This window comes from Mauremys reevesii, linkage group 22, assembly GCF_016161935.1.
Source record: "Mauremys reevesii isolate NIE-2019 linkage group 22, ASM1616193v1, whole genome shotgun sequence".
Classification (NCBI taxonomy): domain Eukaryota; kingdom Metazoa; phylum Chordata; order Testudines; family Geoemydidae; genus Mauremys; species Mauremys reevesii.
This window is the reverse complement of record NC_052644.1, coordinates 5,938,392-5,951,921: the sequence shown is the minus strand read 5'-3', so window position 1 is coordinate 5,951,921 and position 13,530 is coordinate 5,938,392. Positions and strand designations below refer to the sequence as shown.

The window sequence follows — 13,530 nt, the reverse complement described above, 5'->3', positions numbered from 1 at the left end:
CAGGCGTTTACATCACAGCAAATAGCCTCCTACACCACAGGAAGTAACATACTACATCACTGATAGACACTTGTGATGACACAGGAAGTAGCCTCCTCCACCACAAGAAGTAGCATACCACATCACTGATAGACACTTGTGATGCCACAGGAAGTAGCCTATGACATCACAGGAAGTAGCCCCCTACGCCACATTACATCACAGACCACCATGCATGTTGTCACAGCTTCATGTTCTGCTCCTTATCTCCCCACCCTCCAATCATCCGGTCTGGCAGACATTGCCAAGTGAGACGACAAAACCCAGCCCTGTGGCTACGCCGTGGACAGACTCCCACCCCAACTCCCCACAGGGACAACGCAGCCACCTTTCCAGTTACGCACCTAGAGATATTTTAAAAACTTGTTGCTTTCTTTCTGGAGGAAGAGGGGGAGTGCATCCCCCCACTTTTGCTGAAGATATGAATAACTACCCCCTCAGCCCACAAAAACCACCCCCAATCCTAACTTAACACCCCTCCCGCCCCGAGTTCAACACAATTTGACTATCTACATGCCGAAAATAAAATGCATCAGTGAAATGCCGTGTCGCAGCTGAAGTTCAATAAGACCCAGCTACAGAGGGGGCATGTGGGGGATTTACGGCATCTGTGGCTCATGCCAAGACCCCGTTCCCCACCCCCCGTCGTCTCAACATGGGTCCAGATCAGCGCCAATCACCCCTCCCCCAAATATGGATCAAAATCCAATTCCCCCCCCAGTCTTAAATGGATCCACTCCCCAAAGTGCGATCTGCTCCCTGAATAGAGAGAGCAGGGGGTGGGGGAGGTCTGGCTGGGGGGAGGGGGCCAGAAAGAAAGGAAATAAAGAGAAAATTTGACCCATTTTCTTTTTCTATTAAAAAAAAAGAAGTGCAATATATACATATCAGACAGAACGCACGGCAAGGTCCGCGGGCCGATCCGGAGATCGCGTCTGGATCGGAGCTGGTCATTAGATTGGGGGGAACCCCTCCCTATTGGAGGGGATGCATGTCTGGGGGCGTGCGGGGGATGGGCAGGGTGGGGGAGGGGGCCTGGTTTTTTGTTTGTTTGACTTTTAAAATGGATTTCTCCCTTTGGTGACTCCCTCCGGCCCTACCCTACTTTCTGCGGGTTGGTGGCTCGCACCCCCTGCTCGTACGTCACTCGCTGGCTGATGAGGTACTGGGCGGCCTGCGTGGCTGCCGGCGTGCCGGTGATGGTGACTTTACGGTTCCTGGTGCCAGGGATAAACTCTCCCTTTTTGGAGATCTGGATCCGGGCGCCCGTCAGCTCCTGATACTCCACCAGCGTCTTGCCCCCTTTGCCCAAGATGGCCCCCACCAGATTCTCTGGCACCGCGATCTCCACCATATCCTTGGCACTCTCCACTAACTTCTCCGTGGCCAGGAAGGAGCTGGCCACCAGCGGCGAGGCTGTGCCCAGGTAGCCATTGGCCGCCCCGGTGGCGGCCGCCAGGGAGCCCAGGGTGAAGGCCCCCACAGCACCGGCTGGCGTGCTGGTGCTGGCGGAGGCATCGCTGGCGTAGGAGGCCAGGAGGTTGGCGGCAGCGGCCGCGGCAGGATTGGCTCCAGCCGCCACGGCGGCCAGCACACCAGAGGCGGCAGCAGAATTGAGCCCCAGCCCCAGCGAGTTGGTGTTGTATCCGTAACTGGCCAAGGTGTTGAGGGCCGTGCTGATGGCCAGGAGGTCACTGCCGGAGAAGCCCGGCAGGGCTGCCGGGAAGGCCCCGACGCCGGCCAGGCTGGTGTGTCCCAGCAGGCCCGAGGCGGTGGCAGCAGCGGCAGCGGCCGGCAGCACGTCCGTGGAGTTGGCGTAGGGTGAGCCGGTGGGGTTGGAGTTGGCCACGGGGCCGGTGATGTTGGCGTAGCTGATGTTCAGGCAGCTGCTGCTCTGCGGGTCCTCCTGGATTTTCTGCACTATGATGTCCACCGCCTTGCGGATCTGCTCGGGCTCCCCGCTGACCGTCACCACCCGCTCCTGCAGGTTGATGCCCTCCGGCTTCTGGCTCAGCTGCACCCAGGCCCCTGACTGCTCCATGATGGCCTTCACCGTGGCGCCCCCTTTGCCGATGATCAACCCAGCTGTGCTGTTGGGGACGATCAGCTTGGCCTGCCGAGGGGAAGAGACGGGGGGGGGGGGGTGTTAGCCGGAGTGGGGAATGAGCTCCAGCAGCTTCCATTGCTTTTTGCCAGCGCTGAGCTGCAGCCCCCTCTGGGGTGGGGCATAGGGCTGTTTATACAGGGACTGAGCTCAGCCCCTTCTGGGGTTCTCTATGACACAAGGATCACTCGTCCCCTGCTCCCTGCAGCACATCTCCTAGCGCCGCGTGGAGACAAGAGTGCTCAAGTCTCCATGGAGGGGCCTAGCGGGGGTGTCGTACCCACTCAGAGAGCTGGGTGACTCCCAGCGACACGTGGGCTGAGCTGGGAAGGGGGGCTGCCCAGACATTGCTGGCCAGAGCTGGGTTCCCCTTCAGCACCATGGAGAGCAGTGACAGCATCCAGCACACCCAGAGTTCTCTACACCCAGCCCTAGGCACACCCAGCACCCTGCACACCCAGAGTTCGCTACACCCAGCCCTAGGCACACTCAGCACCCTGCACACCCAGAGTTCGCTACACCCAGCCCTAGGCACACTCAGAGCTCAGTACACCCAGCACCCTGCACACCCAGAGCTCAGCACACTCAGAGCTCAGTACACCCAGCACCCTGCACACCCAGAGCTCAGCACACTCAGAGCTCAGTACACCCAGCACCCGACACACCCAGAGCTCAGTACACCCAGAGCTTGGTACAAACACCACCCAGCAAACCCAGCCCTAGGCACCAGCACCTGGACACCTGGCACACCCAGAGCTCAGCACACCCAGCCCTAGGGTACAACCCAGGCCTAAGAGGGGGTCAGGGAAGGGCTGGGGGATGATCTTGGCCTGGAGGGCCTCAATCAGGCTGTCCTTGGGCCCGCCCCAGACTGGCCACCTGCAGTGACACAGCCTGGGGGTAGGGGCAGATCAGGGGGCTCTGCCTGGGAAGGGAGGAGGACGCAGCCTGCTCACCCTATTATATAACCGCAGCCCAGGAGCAAAGGAAAACACCACGGCCACTTAGCCAAGAAAATCTCTTGCGTAACAGGCTCTGATGCAGGCCCCGACCCCACCGTCGGGCCAGACTACCCCACAGGAGAGAGCTGCAGCTTGGCTCAGCCCTGACCCACAGCCATAGGCGCTGACTCCGTGAGTGCTCTGATCCGTGTTTCCCCCTCCCTCCCTGTGCCTACCGCCTGCAGCAGTCAGCTGTTTCGAGGCATGCAGGAGGCTGGGGGGGAGGAGTGATGATGTGGCACAGGGTGAGCCATGTCCCCAGGGGCCCAAAGGGGCAAGAGACCCGCATCGCGTCCTGTTCAACAGGAGATTTCTTGGGAGATTTTAGCAACCCTGGCTTCTCCCAGCAGGGGTCACTGTGGGGAGCGGGACAGGAGCCGGCCGTGGGGGGAGCTCCCGGCTATGCCAGCCCCAGCCTCTCCCAGAATGGGGCGCTGTGGGGAGCAGGGCAGGAGCCGGCCGTGGGGGGAGCTCCCGGCTACTCTAGCCCCAGCCTCTCCCAGCAGGGGGCGTTGTGGGGAGTGGGGCAGGAGCCGGCTGTGGAGGGGAGCTCCCGGCTACTCCAGCCCCAGCATCTCCCAGCAGGGGGCGTTGTGGGGAGCGGCACAGGAGTGTGCCGGGAAGAGGGAGGTGTCGGACTCATTCCTGCCCCGTTTCTTTGACACAGTCAGGAAAGTCAAGTGAGCCCTTGTTGCCTTTGAAGCAGCCAGGGCTGGGCGGGGGTGGGGGCTGCCAACCCAGTGCCCCCACAGCTCCGTCCCTGTCAAGGGACTTCCCGGGGTGACCTGTGCTGTGGGGGGAGATTGGAGGGGTGGGGTGGGGGCAGCTGCAGGCTGTGATCAGACCTAGTTCCCAGCGGACAGGAGGGACAACAGGATGCAGGTTACTAGGGCAAAGGGGCCTCGGGGAGCGAGGACATGGGCGGTGTCAATCCCCTTTCCCTGGGGGGAGGGGAAGGGGAGTTAAAGCCAAGAGTCAGGATTAGAACCCAGGCGTCCTGATTCCCAGCCCCCCGTCTCTACCCAAGAGACCCCGTCCCCTCCCAGGGCTGGGGAGCAAACCCTGGAGTCCTGACTCCCAGTCCCCCTGCTCTAACCCAAGAGACCCTGTCCCCTCCCAGAGTTGGGATAGAACCCAGGAGTCCTGACTCCCAGCCCCCCTGTCCAACCCAAGAGACCCTGTCCCCTCCCAGAGTTGAGATAGAACCCAGGAGTCCTGACTCCCAGCCCCCCTGCTCCAACCCAAGAGAGCCCGTCCCCTCCCAGAGCTGGGATAGGACCCAGGAGTCCTGATTCCCAGCCCCCCTGCTCCAACCCAAGAGAGCCCGTCCCCTCCCAGAGCTGGGGAGCGAACCCAGACCAGACTGGCTATTGCCCTTGGGGGGAATGTCCTGGATGGGACGACCTCCCCCCGCCTGGGGGGAACGGACTGAGGGGATGTTCCCTCCCTGGCCCCATGGGGATGGACAGGGTGGGCCAAAGGAGAGATGAAGTCATCTCTGCGCACTTTCTTCTTGGGAATGACAAGTGCTGACCCGAGGGGACCCCGGCGTCCGGGCAAAGGCCACCACGTGGGCCCCAGTCTGGACATGGCTCATCCTCGCATGGGAAGGTGTCACACGAGGACCTGAGGGAGGGGGTGGGGATTGGGGAGAGTCTACTGGGGCCTTTGTGACCAGCAGGGATACTGGACCAGACCCCTGGACCCGATCCTGGATCACAACCCGGGCCTGCGGCTCGTCCCCTCCTGTAGTGCTGCCAGTGCCTCTCAGTCCAGACCCACAGACCCCTGCTAGCCCAGCCCTGGGCTCCCCCACAGCCTCTGCTGGTGCCCCTCACTCCCAACCCACAGCCCCAGGCACCTCCCCCCCCCAGCTCTGCCAGTGCCCCTCAAGCCCAACCTGCAGACTCCTGCTAGCCCAGCCCTGGGCTCCCCGCCCCTCGTGCTGGTGCCCCTCAATCCCAACGCGCAGCCCCAGGCTCCCCCCAGCTCTGCTGATGCCCCTCAATCCCAACGCGCAGCCCCAGGCTCCCCCCATCTCTGCCGGTGCCCCTCAATCCTGACCCAAATCCCCCAGCTCAGCACTGCCCCCACCTCTCCCAGTGTCCCTCAGTCCTGACCCGCAGCCCGTCACTATCCCAGCCCTGGGCTCCCCACACACACAGCTCTGCCGGTGTCCCTTTCTCCCAACCCGCAGTCCCTGGCTACCCCAGAATGCAGCAAATTCCCCACTGAAAAAAGAGACCCAACCAACTCACGTCATGTGTGGCCAGAGGCAGGATCTGAACTCAGAACCCCAGCAATGGAGGTTGGGGGGGGGGGTGGACTGTGAAACTCCACTTGCCCCCCAGCAATCTCTGCACTAACCCCAGTGTTGCCCCAGCCCCATGCTACAGCATCCCAGAGACACCAAGGCAGTCGTGGCTGCTGATGGCTAATGGGTGTGTTACAGTGGGTGTGCAGGAGGGTGCGTACTGCCCCTGCCCTGGCTGCTGAGGGCAGTGTGTGCTGCTGACAGCCCCAACGTGGTGACACTGGGCAGTGCAGGCTTGATCTGGGGAGCTCAGGACAATCACAGGAACTTCCCGAGTCCAGCCGCCCCCGCAGAGTCCTGGCTGCTCCCTGGGGGCAGAGGCGGATTAAGGTTTCCTGGAGCCCTGGGCCAGAGCAAGTGAGGGACGCCTGCCTACCCCTTCCGCCTGCAGTCCCAGCCCCGTTCCGCCCCTTCCACCTGCGGCCCTGCCCATGGCCCCTCCCCTTTCTGTCTCTTCCCTGGGCCCCACCCAGGGTCCCCCCATTCTGCCCCCACACTGTGGCCCCACAACCTGTTTGCTCCTTTTTGCCTGCCCCCCAAGACTAGAGAAGCTCTGTCTCCCCAGAGCCGCAACGGGGAGTGAGAGCTCCCCCAGCCCTGAGGCCGTGGCAGGGAGCGAGAGCTCCTCCAGTCCCGGGGCCACAGCCAGGTCCGGGCACTGGGGCTTCCCCCCCAACCCCTGGTGCTTCTGTGGGAGACCAGGGTCGGGGCGCTGGGGCTTCTCGTGCCCTGCCTGCCCAGTGCTTCTTCCAGGGACAGGGTTGGGGTGCTGGGGGTTTCCCCTGCCACCCCGCAGCTTCTGCCAGGGAGTGGGTTCGGGGTACTGGGGCTTCCCCCACCTTGCCCAGCGGCCTGGGCTCCGGGCTTTTTTTTCCAGAGCCCCCCCGGAGCCCCGTTGGCCCAGTGGCTAATCCACCACTCCCTGGAAGAGTGTCCAGTCCTCCGGATCTCACCTGCTTGGCGCGGTCTGGGTTCATGGTGGTCTGCGGCTGCAGGATGTTGACGGACTCGGGCTTCACCACGGACTGGGGGATCTCGCGCACCTTCTCGGCGATGAAGTTGTGGACGGCATTGAGGGCCTCGGCTGTGCCCTGCACGAGGCACACCCGCTCTGTGGTGCCTGGGGAGGGGAGAGCATGGGCAGGTTAGCACCCAGAGTTCTGGGCACGGCGGGCACCAAGCTGGAGAAGGATGCGCTGATGTGAGCTTACAGGGAGGGAGCGTGCAAAAGGGGAAAACAACTGACACCAAAGGGGTGAGTGTGCAAAAGGGAAGTGAGTGTGTAAGGGAACCGAGACCAAAAGAATGGGGGTGATGGAGGAAGGTGAGTGTGCAAGAGGAGAGGAAGTGTGTAAGAGAGCAACAATTGGTGCCAGAGGAATGAGTGTGTGAGTGGGTGTGCAAGGGGACAACTGGTTGCAGAGGAACAAGTGTGCAAGCAGGCATGAGGCGGATGCGTGTGTAAGAGAGGAGTCAGTGGGCCAGCGGGTGTATTTACACCTAGCTCTTGACCAGCCACTACTGCCTTGGCCTCCCCTTGCCCAGCTGTCGCCTGCGTCCCATCCCCCTCCAACCCCCCCAGCTCTCATCCCCTCCCCTCCTCTCCCCTCCCCACGTCCCCCTCCTTGGCCAACATCCCCCTCTCCCTAGCCCTCCCCACATCCCCTTCCCCACCTTCCCCTTCCCTGCTCTCTCCCCTCCGCACATCCCCCTTCCCAGCTCTCCTCCCCAGACCCCCTCCTCTCCCTGCATCCCCTTCCCCCTCCCTATATCCCCCTTCTCTTCCTCCTTCCTTCCCGCTACATCCCCCCCCCCGTTCCTCCCAGTTTGCTCCTCCACACGGCCCCACTCTCCCTCCTTCCCCACATCCCCCATCCCCCTCCAGGGCTGCCCAGAGGATTTAGAGGGCCTGGGGCAAAGCAATTCCGGGGGGGCCCTTCCATAAAAAAAAGTTGCACTACTATAGAATGCTATATTCTCATGGGGGCCCCTGCAGGACCTGGGGCAAATTGCCCCACTTCCCCTCCCCCCAGGCAGCCCTGGCCCTCTCATTACCCCCCGCCCCTTGCTATGCCCCACTCCGGTATCCCCCCAACCTCCCCCCCTCAGCTGCTGCCTCAACAAAACAGGCAAAGCCAGGTTACCATGGCAACCTGCAGCGTTTTGAAACCCCCTCCCCCCCCCGCAGCCGTGATGGAGGCTTAAAGGCCTGTTGCCATGGCAACCTGCACCCCCTCATCTGCCATCCGCCGGTTACCTGGGCGATGAGGGACCCTTTGTCCCCAGCAATGAGCTCCCCCACCCAGGGTGGGGTGAGAGGCCCCAGGCGGGAAGGGGCGGAGGAGAGCTGGCAGGGAGGCCCCAGTTGCCCCACAGCGAGGGTTGAGGCCCAGCGCAGGGCCTGGCATCAGGGGCTCAAGGATCCCGCTGGGGGGGGACAGCAGGAGGCCTGGCCCCATCCCCCCCACCCCCACACAGAGTCAGAGGTTCGGAGAAGACAGGAGGGAAATGGGGGAGGGCCCGGAATGAGTCAGGGATCCTCAGGCTGGCTCAAAATGTAACCCCCTCCCCATCCTAGGACCAACTCCGAGCCAGCCAAACCAGTGACGCCACGGCCCACCCTTGCCAACCACTGGTGCTCTGGCCCACCCTCGGCAACCACGGCCCATGGCAGACACCCGCTGTCACCAACCATGGCCCATGGCACCACAGCCCGCCCTCACCAACCACGGCCCATGGCACCTCAGCCCACCTTCCCCAACCATGGCCCATGGCACCACAGCCCACCCTCGCCAACCACGGCCCATGGCACCACAGCCCACCCTCACCAACCATGGCCCATGGCACCACAGCCCACTCTCACCAACCATGGCCCATGGCACCACAGCCCGCCTTCACCAACCATGACCCATGGCACCACAGCCCGCCTTCACCAACCATGGCCGATGGCACCACAGCCCACCCTCACCAACCATGGCCCATGGCACCACAGCCCGCCTTCACCAACCACGGCACATGGCACCACAGCCCATCCTCACCAACCACGGCCCATGGCACCACAGCCCGCCTTCACCAACCACGGCCCATGGCACCACAGCCCGCCCTCACCAACCACGGCCCATGGCACCACAGCCCGCCCTCACCAACCACGGCCCATGGCACCACAGCCCGCCTTCACCAACCATGGCCCATGGCACCACAGCCCGCCCTCACCAACCACAGCCCATGGCACCACAGCCCACCCTCGCCAGACACTGACACTATGGCCTAGCCTGGCTAACCACAGCCCATGGCACGTGCCCACCCTCGCCAACCATGGGCTATGGCACCATGGTGCACCCTTAACAGCCATCAACACCACAGACCACCCTCATGAACCATAGCCCCTGGCATCACTGCCCACCCTTGCCAACCACGACGCCATGGTCCATTCTCACCAACCACCGATGCATGCTCGCCAACCACAGCCCACAGCACCACGGCAGCACAGCCCATGCTCACCAAACCACAGACCACGCTCAATACACCATCAACACCACAGCCTGTGGCATCATAGTCCACATGCGCCAAACCACAGCCCACAGCACCGCAAACCTCCTTCACTACACCACACACCTCCTTCCCTGCAATCCATCGCTAGCACCAGAGCACAGACCACCAACCACCACCAGCGCTGCCCACTGCCTTCCCCAAAGCACCAACCCCACAAACCACAACAGCCATCCACACACTAAGGCAGGCCACTCCCACCAATGCACAAACCACCAGAGTCATCCCACATCTCTCAGTGGTTAGAGCGGGGGGGTCGGGAGCAGGACTCCTGAGTTCTATCCCAGCTCTGGAGGGGAGTGGGGTCTAATGGTTAGAGTGGGGGGCGGGGGCTGGGAGTCAGGACTCTTGGTTCTATCCTGGCTCTGGGAGGGCAGAGGATGGGGGACAGGAGCCAGGACTCCTTGTTCTATCCCCAGCTCTGGGAGAGGAGTGGGTTAGGTGCAAGCAAGTCATGGCCCTCAGAGACTGAGCACAGGCTATGGAGACCAGAGTGGCTGAATTGGAGGAGCTGAGGGAGACAGAGAGGTACAGAGAGGAGATTTTCTGGGTCACAGCAGTGGGTCCCACCCCCAGTCTGTGCTGCTGAGGAGGGGGGAAGGACTGCATTAAGCTGAAGTGGAGGGAATTGATCCCATCGTTAGGACCCTCCTTCCAGACACACTGAGGGAGACCCCTCCAGGGGAGGGGACCCCAATTATTAGGAAGAGCCAGGTAATAGCAATGGGGGAGTCGATTGTTAGAAATATGGATAGTTGGGTTTGTGGTGAGTAGGCAAGCCACACAGGAGGAGGGATAGCTCAGTGGTTTGAGCATTGGCCTGCTAAACCCAGGATTGTGAGCTCCATCCTTGTGGGGGCCACTTAGGGATCTGGGGCAAAATCAGTATTTGGTCCTGCTAGTGAAGGCAGGGGGCTGGACTCCATGACCCTTCAGGGTCCCTTCCAGTTCTCTGAGATAGGTATAGCTCCATATATTATTATCTATTTATTATGGTGACTTGCCTGCCAGGTGTGAAGGCTGCAGAGCTCATGAGACATCTAGACAGACTTATGTGCAGTGCTGGGAAGGAGCCGGTGGTCGTGGTACATGTAGGTACTAGTGACACAGGGAAAGGTAGGAGAGAGAGATCCTTGAGGCCAAATTTAGGCTGCTAGGTAAGAGGTCCAGGAACTCTATGGTAGTATTCTCTGAAATGCTTCCAGTTCCACGCAGGGCCAGTTAGACAGGCAGAGATGCAGGGTCTCAATGCATGGATGAGACAATGGTGTTGGGAGGAGGGGTTTAGGATTATTAGGAACTGGGGAAACTTTTGGGAAAGGAAGAGCCTATACAAGGAAGGATGGGTTTCACCTAAAGCAAAACAGAACCAGACTGCTGGCATGTAAATTAGAAAGGTCATAGAGGAGTTTGTAAATTAAGGGCTGGGAGAAGGCTGACAGGTGCAGAGGAGCACACGGCTCAGACAGAGACATCCCTTAGGGGAGGATTTATCTAAGTCCTAGTAAAGAAGAGGGTAGAAGTTGGTAAAGTACATGCAGGAACTGTAGAGAAACAGTCGAAGGAGAAAGAGACCCATTCAATTACATCACAGGAAGGCAGACAACTAAATACAGACAAATTTTGTAAGTGCTTAAATACAAATGTAAGAGGTTTAAATATTAAGATGCGTGAACTAGAGTGCCTGGTATTAAATGAGGATATTGCTATAATAGGCATCACAGAAACTTGGTGGAACAATGATAATTAGTGGGATGCGGTAATACCAGGGTACAAAATACATAGGAATGACAGAGTAGGTCATGCTGGTCGGGGTGTGGCACCACTACATGTGAAAGAAAGCATAGAGTCAAACACAGTAAAAATCTTAAATGAATTAAACTGAACCATCAAATCTCTATGGATAGAAATTCCATGCTTGGATAATAAGTGTATAGCAGTAGGAATATCCTACCGATCACCTGACCAGGATGGTGATGGTGACTGTGAAATGTTCGGGGAGATTAGAGAGGCTACAAAAATAGAAACCCCAATAAGAATGGGGGATTTCAACTATCCCCACAGGGACCGGGTACATGTCAACTCAGGATGGGATGCAGAGATAAAATTTCTAGACACCATTGATGGCTGCTTCTTGGAGCACCTAGTCCTGCCGGAACCAACAAGGGAAGAGACAATTCTTGATTTAGTCCTAAGTACCACACGGGATCTGGTCCAAAAGGTGAATATAGCTGAACCCAGGGCCGGCCTTAGACCGAATGGCGCCCAGGCGAGGAACGTCTTTGGCACACCCCTCCCCATTTGTTAAACTTTTGAATACCTTATTTTTACTGCATTTGTAGCCCATTTCATGACTTTGATACACGATTTGCATGCCGGATTTATCCCTGTCCTATAAGATGATAAATTTGCATGCTAGGATCTGTAAATCTGTATTTATATTCTACACAGGTCCAGAACATTCTGGAAGGCTAGTGAAAAATGAATCCACGTACAGAATACCAGAGACATGTCACTTCAAACATTCTATTCTCCCTTTTGTCGCTAACTACAAAACCAGCACCCCGAGCCTGGCGCGCCCCAAGCCCTGCACCCCAGGTAGACGCTTGGGTCTCCTGCTCCTAAATCTGGCCCTGACAACAGTGACCATAATGTAATTACATTTAACAGCCTTGTAGGGGGCAAAATACCAAAGAAACCCATCACAGTAGCATTTAACTTCAAAAATGGGAACTGCAGAAATATAAGGAAGCTAGTTAAACAGAAACTAAAACAGTCACAAGAGAGAAATGCCTGCAAGCTGCATGGAAACTATTTAAAAATACCATAATAGAGGCTCAACTTAAATGTATAACCCGAATTTAAAAATAAATAAATAAATAAAAAACAGTAGGACAACCACCAAAAACACACACCCTGGCTAAACAGCAGAGTAAAAGAAGCAGTTAGCGGCAAAGAGGCATCCTTTAAAACCTGGAAGTCAAATCCTACAGAGGAAAATAGAAAAGCGTACAAACCCTGGCAAGTCAACTATAAAAGTATAATTAGGCTGGCCAATAGAGATTGTGAAGAGCAACTAGCAAAACCCGTTTTTTCAAGTACATCACAAGCAGGAAGCCTGCTGAACAATCAGTGGGTCCACTGGACGATGGAAGTGCTAAAGGAGCACTCAAGGTAGACAAGGTGTTTGTGGGGCAACAAAGTGAATTCGTGGCATTGGTCTTCACTGCAGAGGACACGAGGGAAATTCCCACACCTGAGCCCTTCTTTTTACGTGCCAAGTCTGAGGAACAGTCCCACATGGAGGTGTCAGTAGAAGAGGTTTTAGAACAAATTGATAAATTAAAAAGTGACAAGTCACCAAAATCTAAAGTAATGCTGATTTTTTTTGAAGTGCCAGGGGAGATCCTGGCAATTACAGGCTGGTAAGCCTAACTTTGGTACCAGGCAAACTGGTTGAAACTATAGTAAAGAACAGAATTATCAGACACATAGATGAATCATAGGATTGTAGGACTTAAGGACCTGGAGAGGTCATCCAGTCCTGTTTCCTGCACTCATGGCAGGACTAAGTATTATCTCGACCATCCCTGACAGGTGTCTGTCCAACCTGCTCTTAAAAATCCCCAGTGATGGAGATTCCACAACCTCCCTGGGCAATTTATTCCAGTGCTTAACCACCCTGACAGGGAAGTTTTTCCTAACATCCAACCTAAACCGGCCTTGCTGCAATTTAAGCCAGTTGCTTCTTATCCTATCCGCAGAGGTTAACAAGAACAATTGTTCTCCCTCCTCCTTGTAACAACTTTTTATGCACTTGAAAACTGTTACCATGTCCCCACTCAGTCTTCTCTTCTCCAGACTAAACAAACCCAGTTCTTTCAATCTTCCCTCGTAGGTCATGTTTCTATCATTTTTGTTGCTCTTCTCTGGACTGTCTCCAATTTTGTCCACTTCTTTCCTGAAATGTGGTGCCCAGAACTGGACACAATACTGCAGTTGAGGCCTACATAATATCTTGGAGGAGAGCCAACACAGATTTTGTAAAGGGAAATCATGCCTCACCAATCTATTAGAATTCTCTGAGAGGGTCAACAAGCATGTGGACAAAGGTGATCCAGTGGATATAGTGTATTTAGGATGTCATGGGGTAAGACGGAAGGTCCTCTCCAGGATTAGTAACTGGTTAAAAGACGGGAAACAAAGGGTAGGAATAAATGGTCAGTTTTCAGAGTGAAGAGAGGTAAATAGCACAGTCCACCCAAGATCTGTACTGAGACCAGTGCTGTTCGGCATATTCATAAATGATCTGGAAATGAGGGTAAACAGAGAAGTGACGAAGCTTGCAGATGATACAAAACTACTCAAGATAGGGTCCAAAGCTGACTGTGAAGAATTAGAAAGAGACCTCACTAAGCTGGATGACTGGACAACAAAATGGCAGATGAAATTCACCGTTGATAAATACAAAGCATGTATTTGTGGGTGAATACCCATGCATCCGACGAAGTGGGTATTCACCC

The 13,530-nt window shown here is 57.2% G+C and overlaps 1 protein-coding gene across 3 annotated transcripts in view; it reads right to left on the bottom strand.

Moving 5' to 3' along the window:
* Positions 1-916: 916 nt before the first annotated feature.
* Positions 917-13,530, bottom strand: part of NOVA2 (NOVA alternative splicing regulator 2) — a 34,665-nt gene continuing 22,051 nt past the window's right edge. The window contains exons 1-3 of one of the 3 annotated variants that reach the window (XM_039510621.1): positions 9,190-9,278; positions 6,412-6,578; positions 917-2,152 (exon numbers count right to left, since the gene is read on the bottom strand). In XM_039510621.1, the coding sequence (XP_039366555.1) occupies positions 1,136-2,152; positions 6,412-6,578; positions 9,190-9,232 (1,227 nt within the window). In that variant the 5' untranslated portion in view covers positions 9,233-9,278 and the 3' untranslated portion in view covers positions 917-1,135. Of the gene's footprint in view, positions 2,153-6,411; positions 6,579-6,669; positions 6,965-9,189; positions 9,279-13,530 lie in introns of those variants that run through there. The other 2 variants (XM_039510620.1, XM_039510619.1) reach the window with 2 other exon arrangements.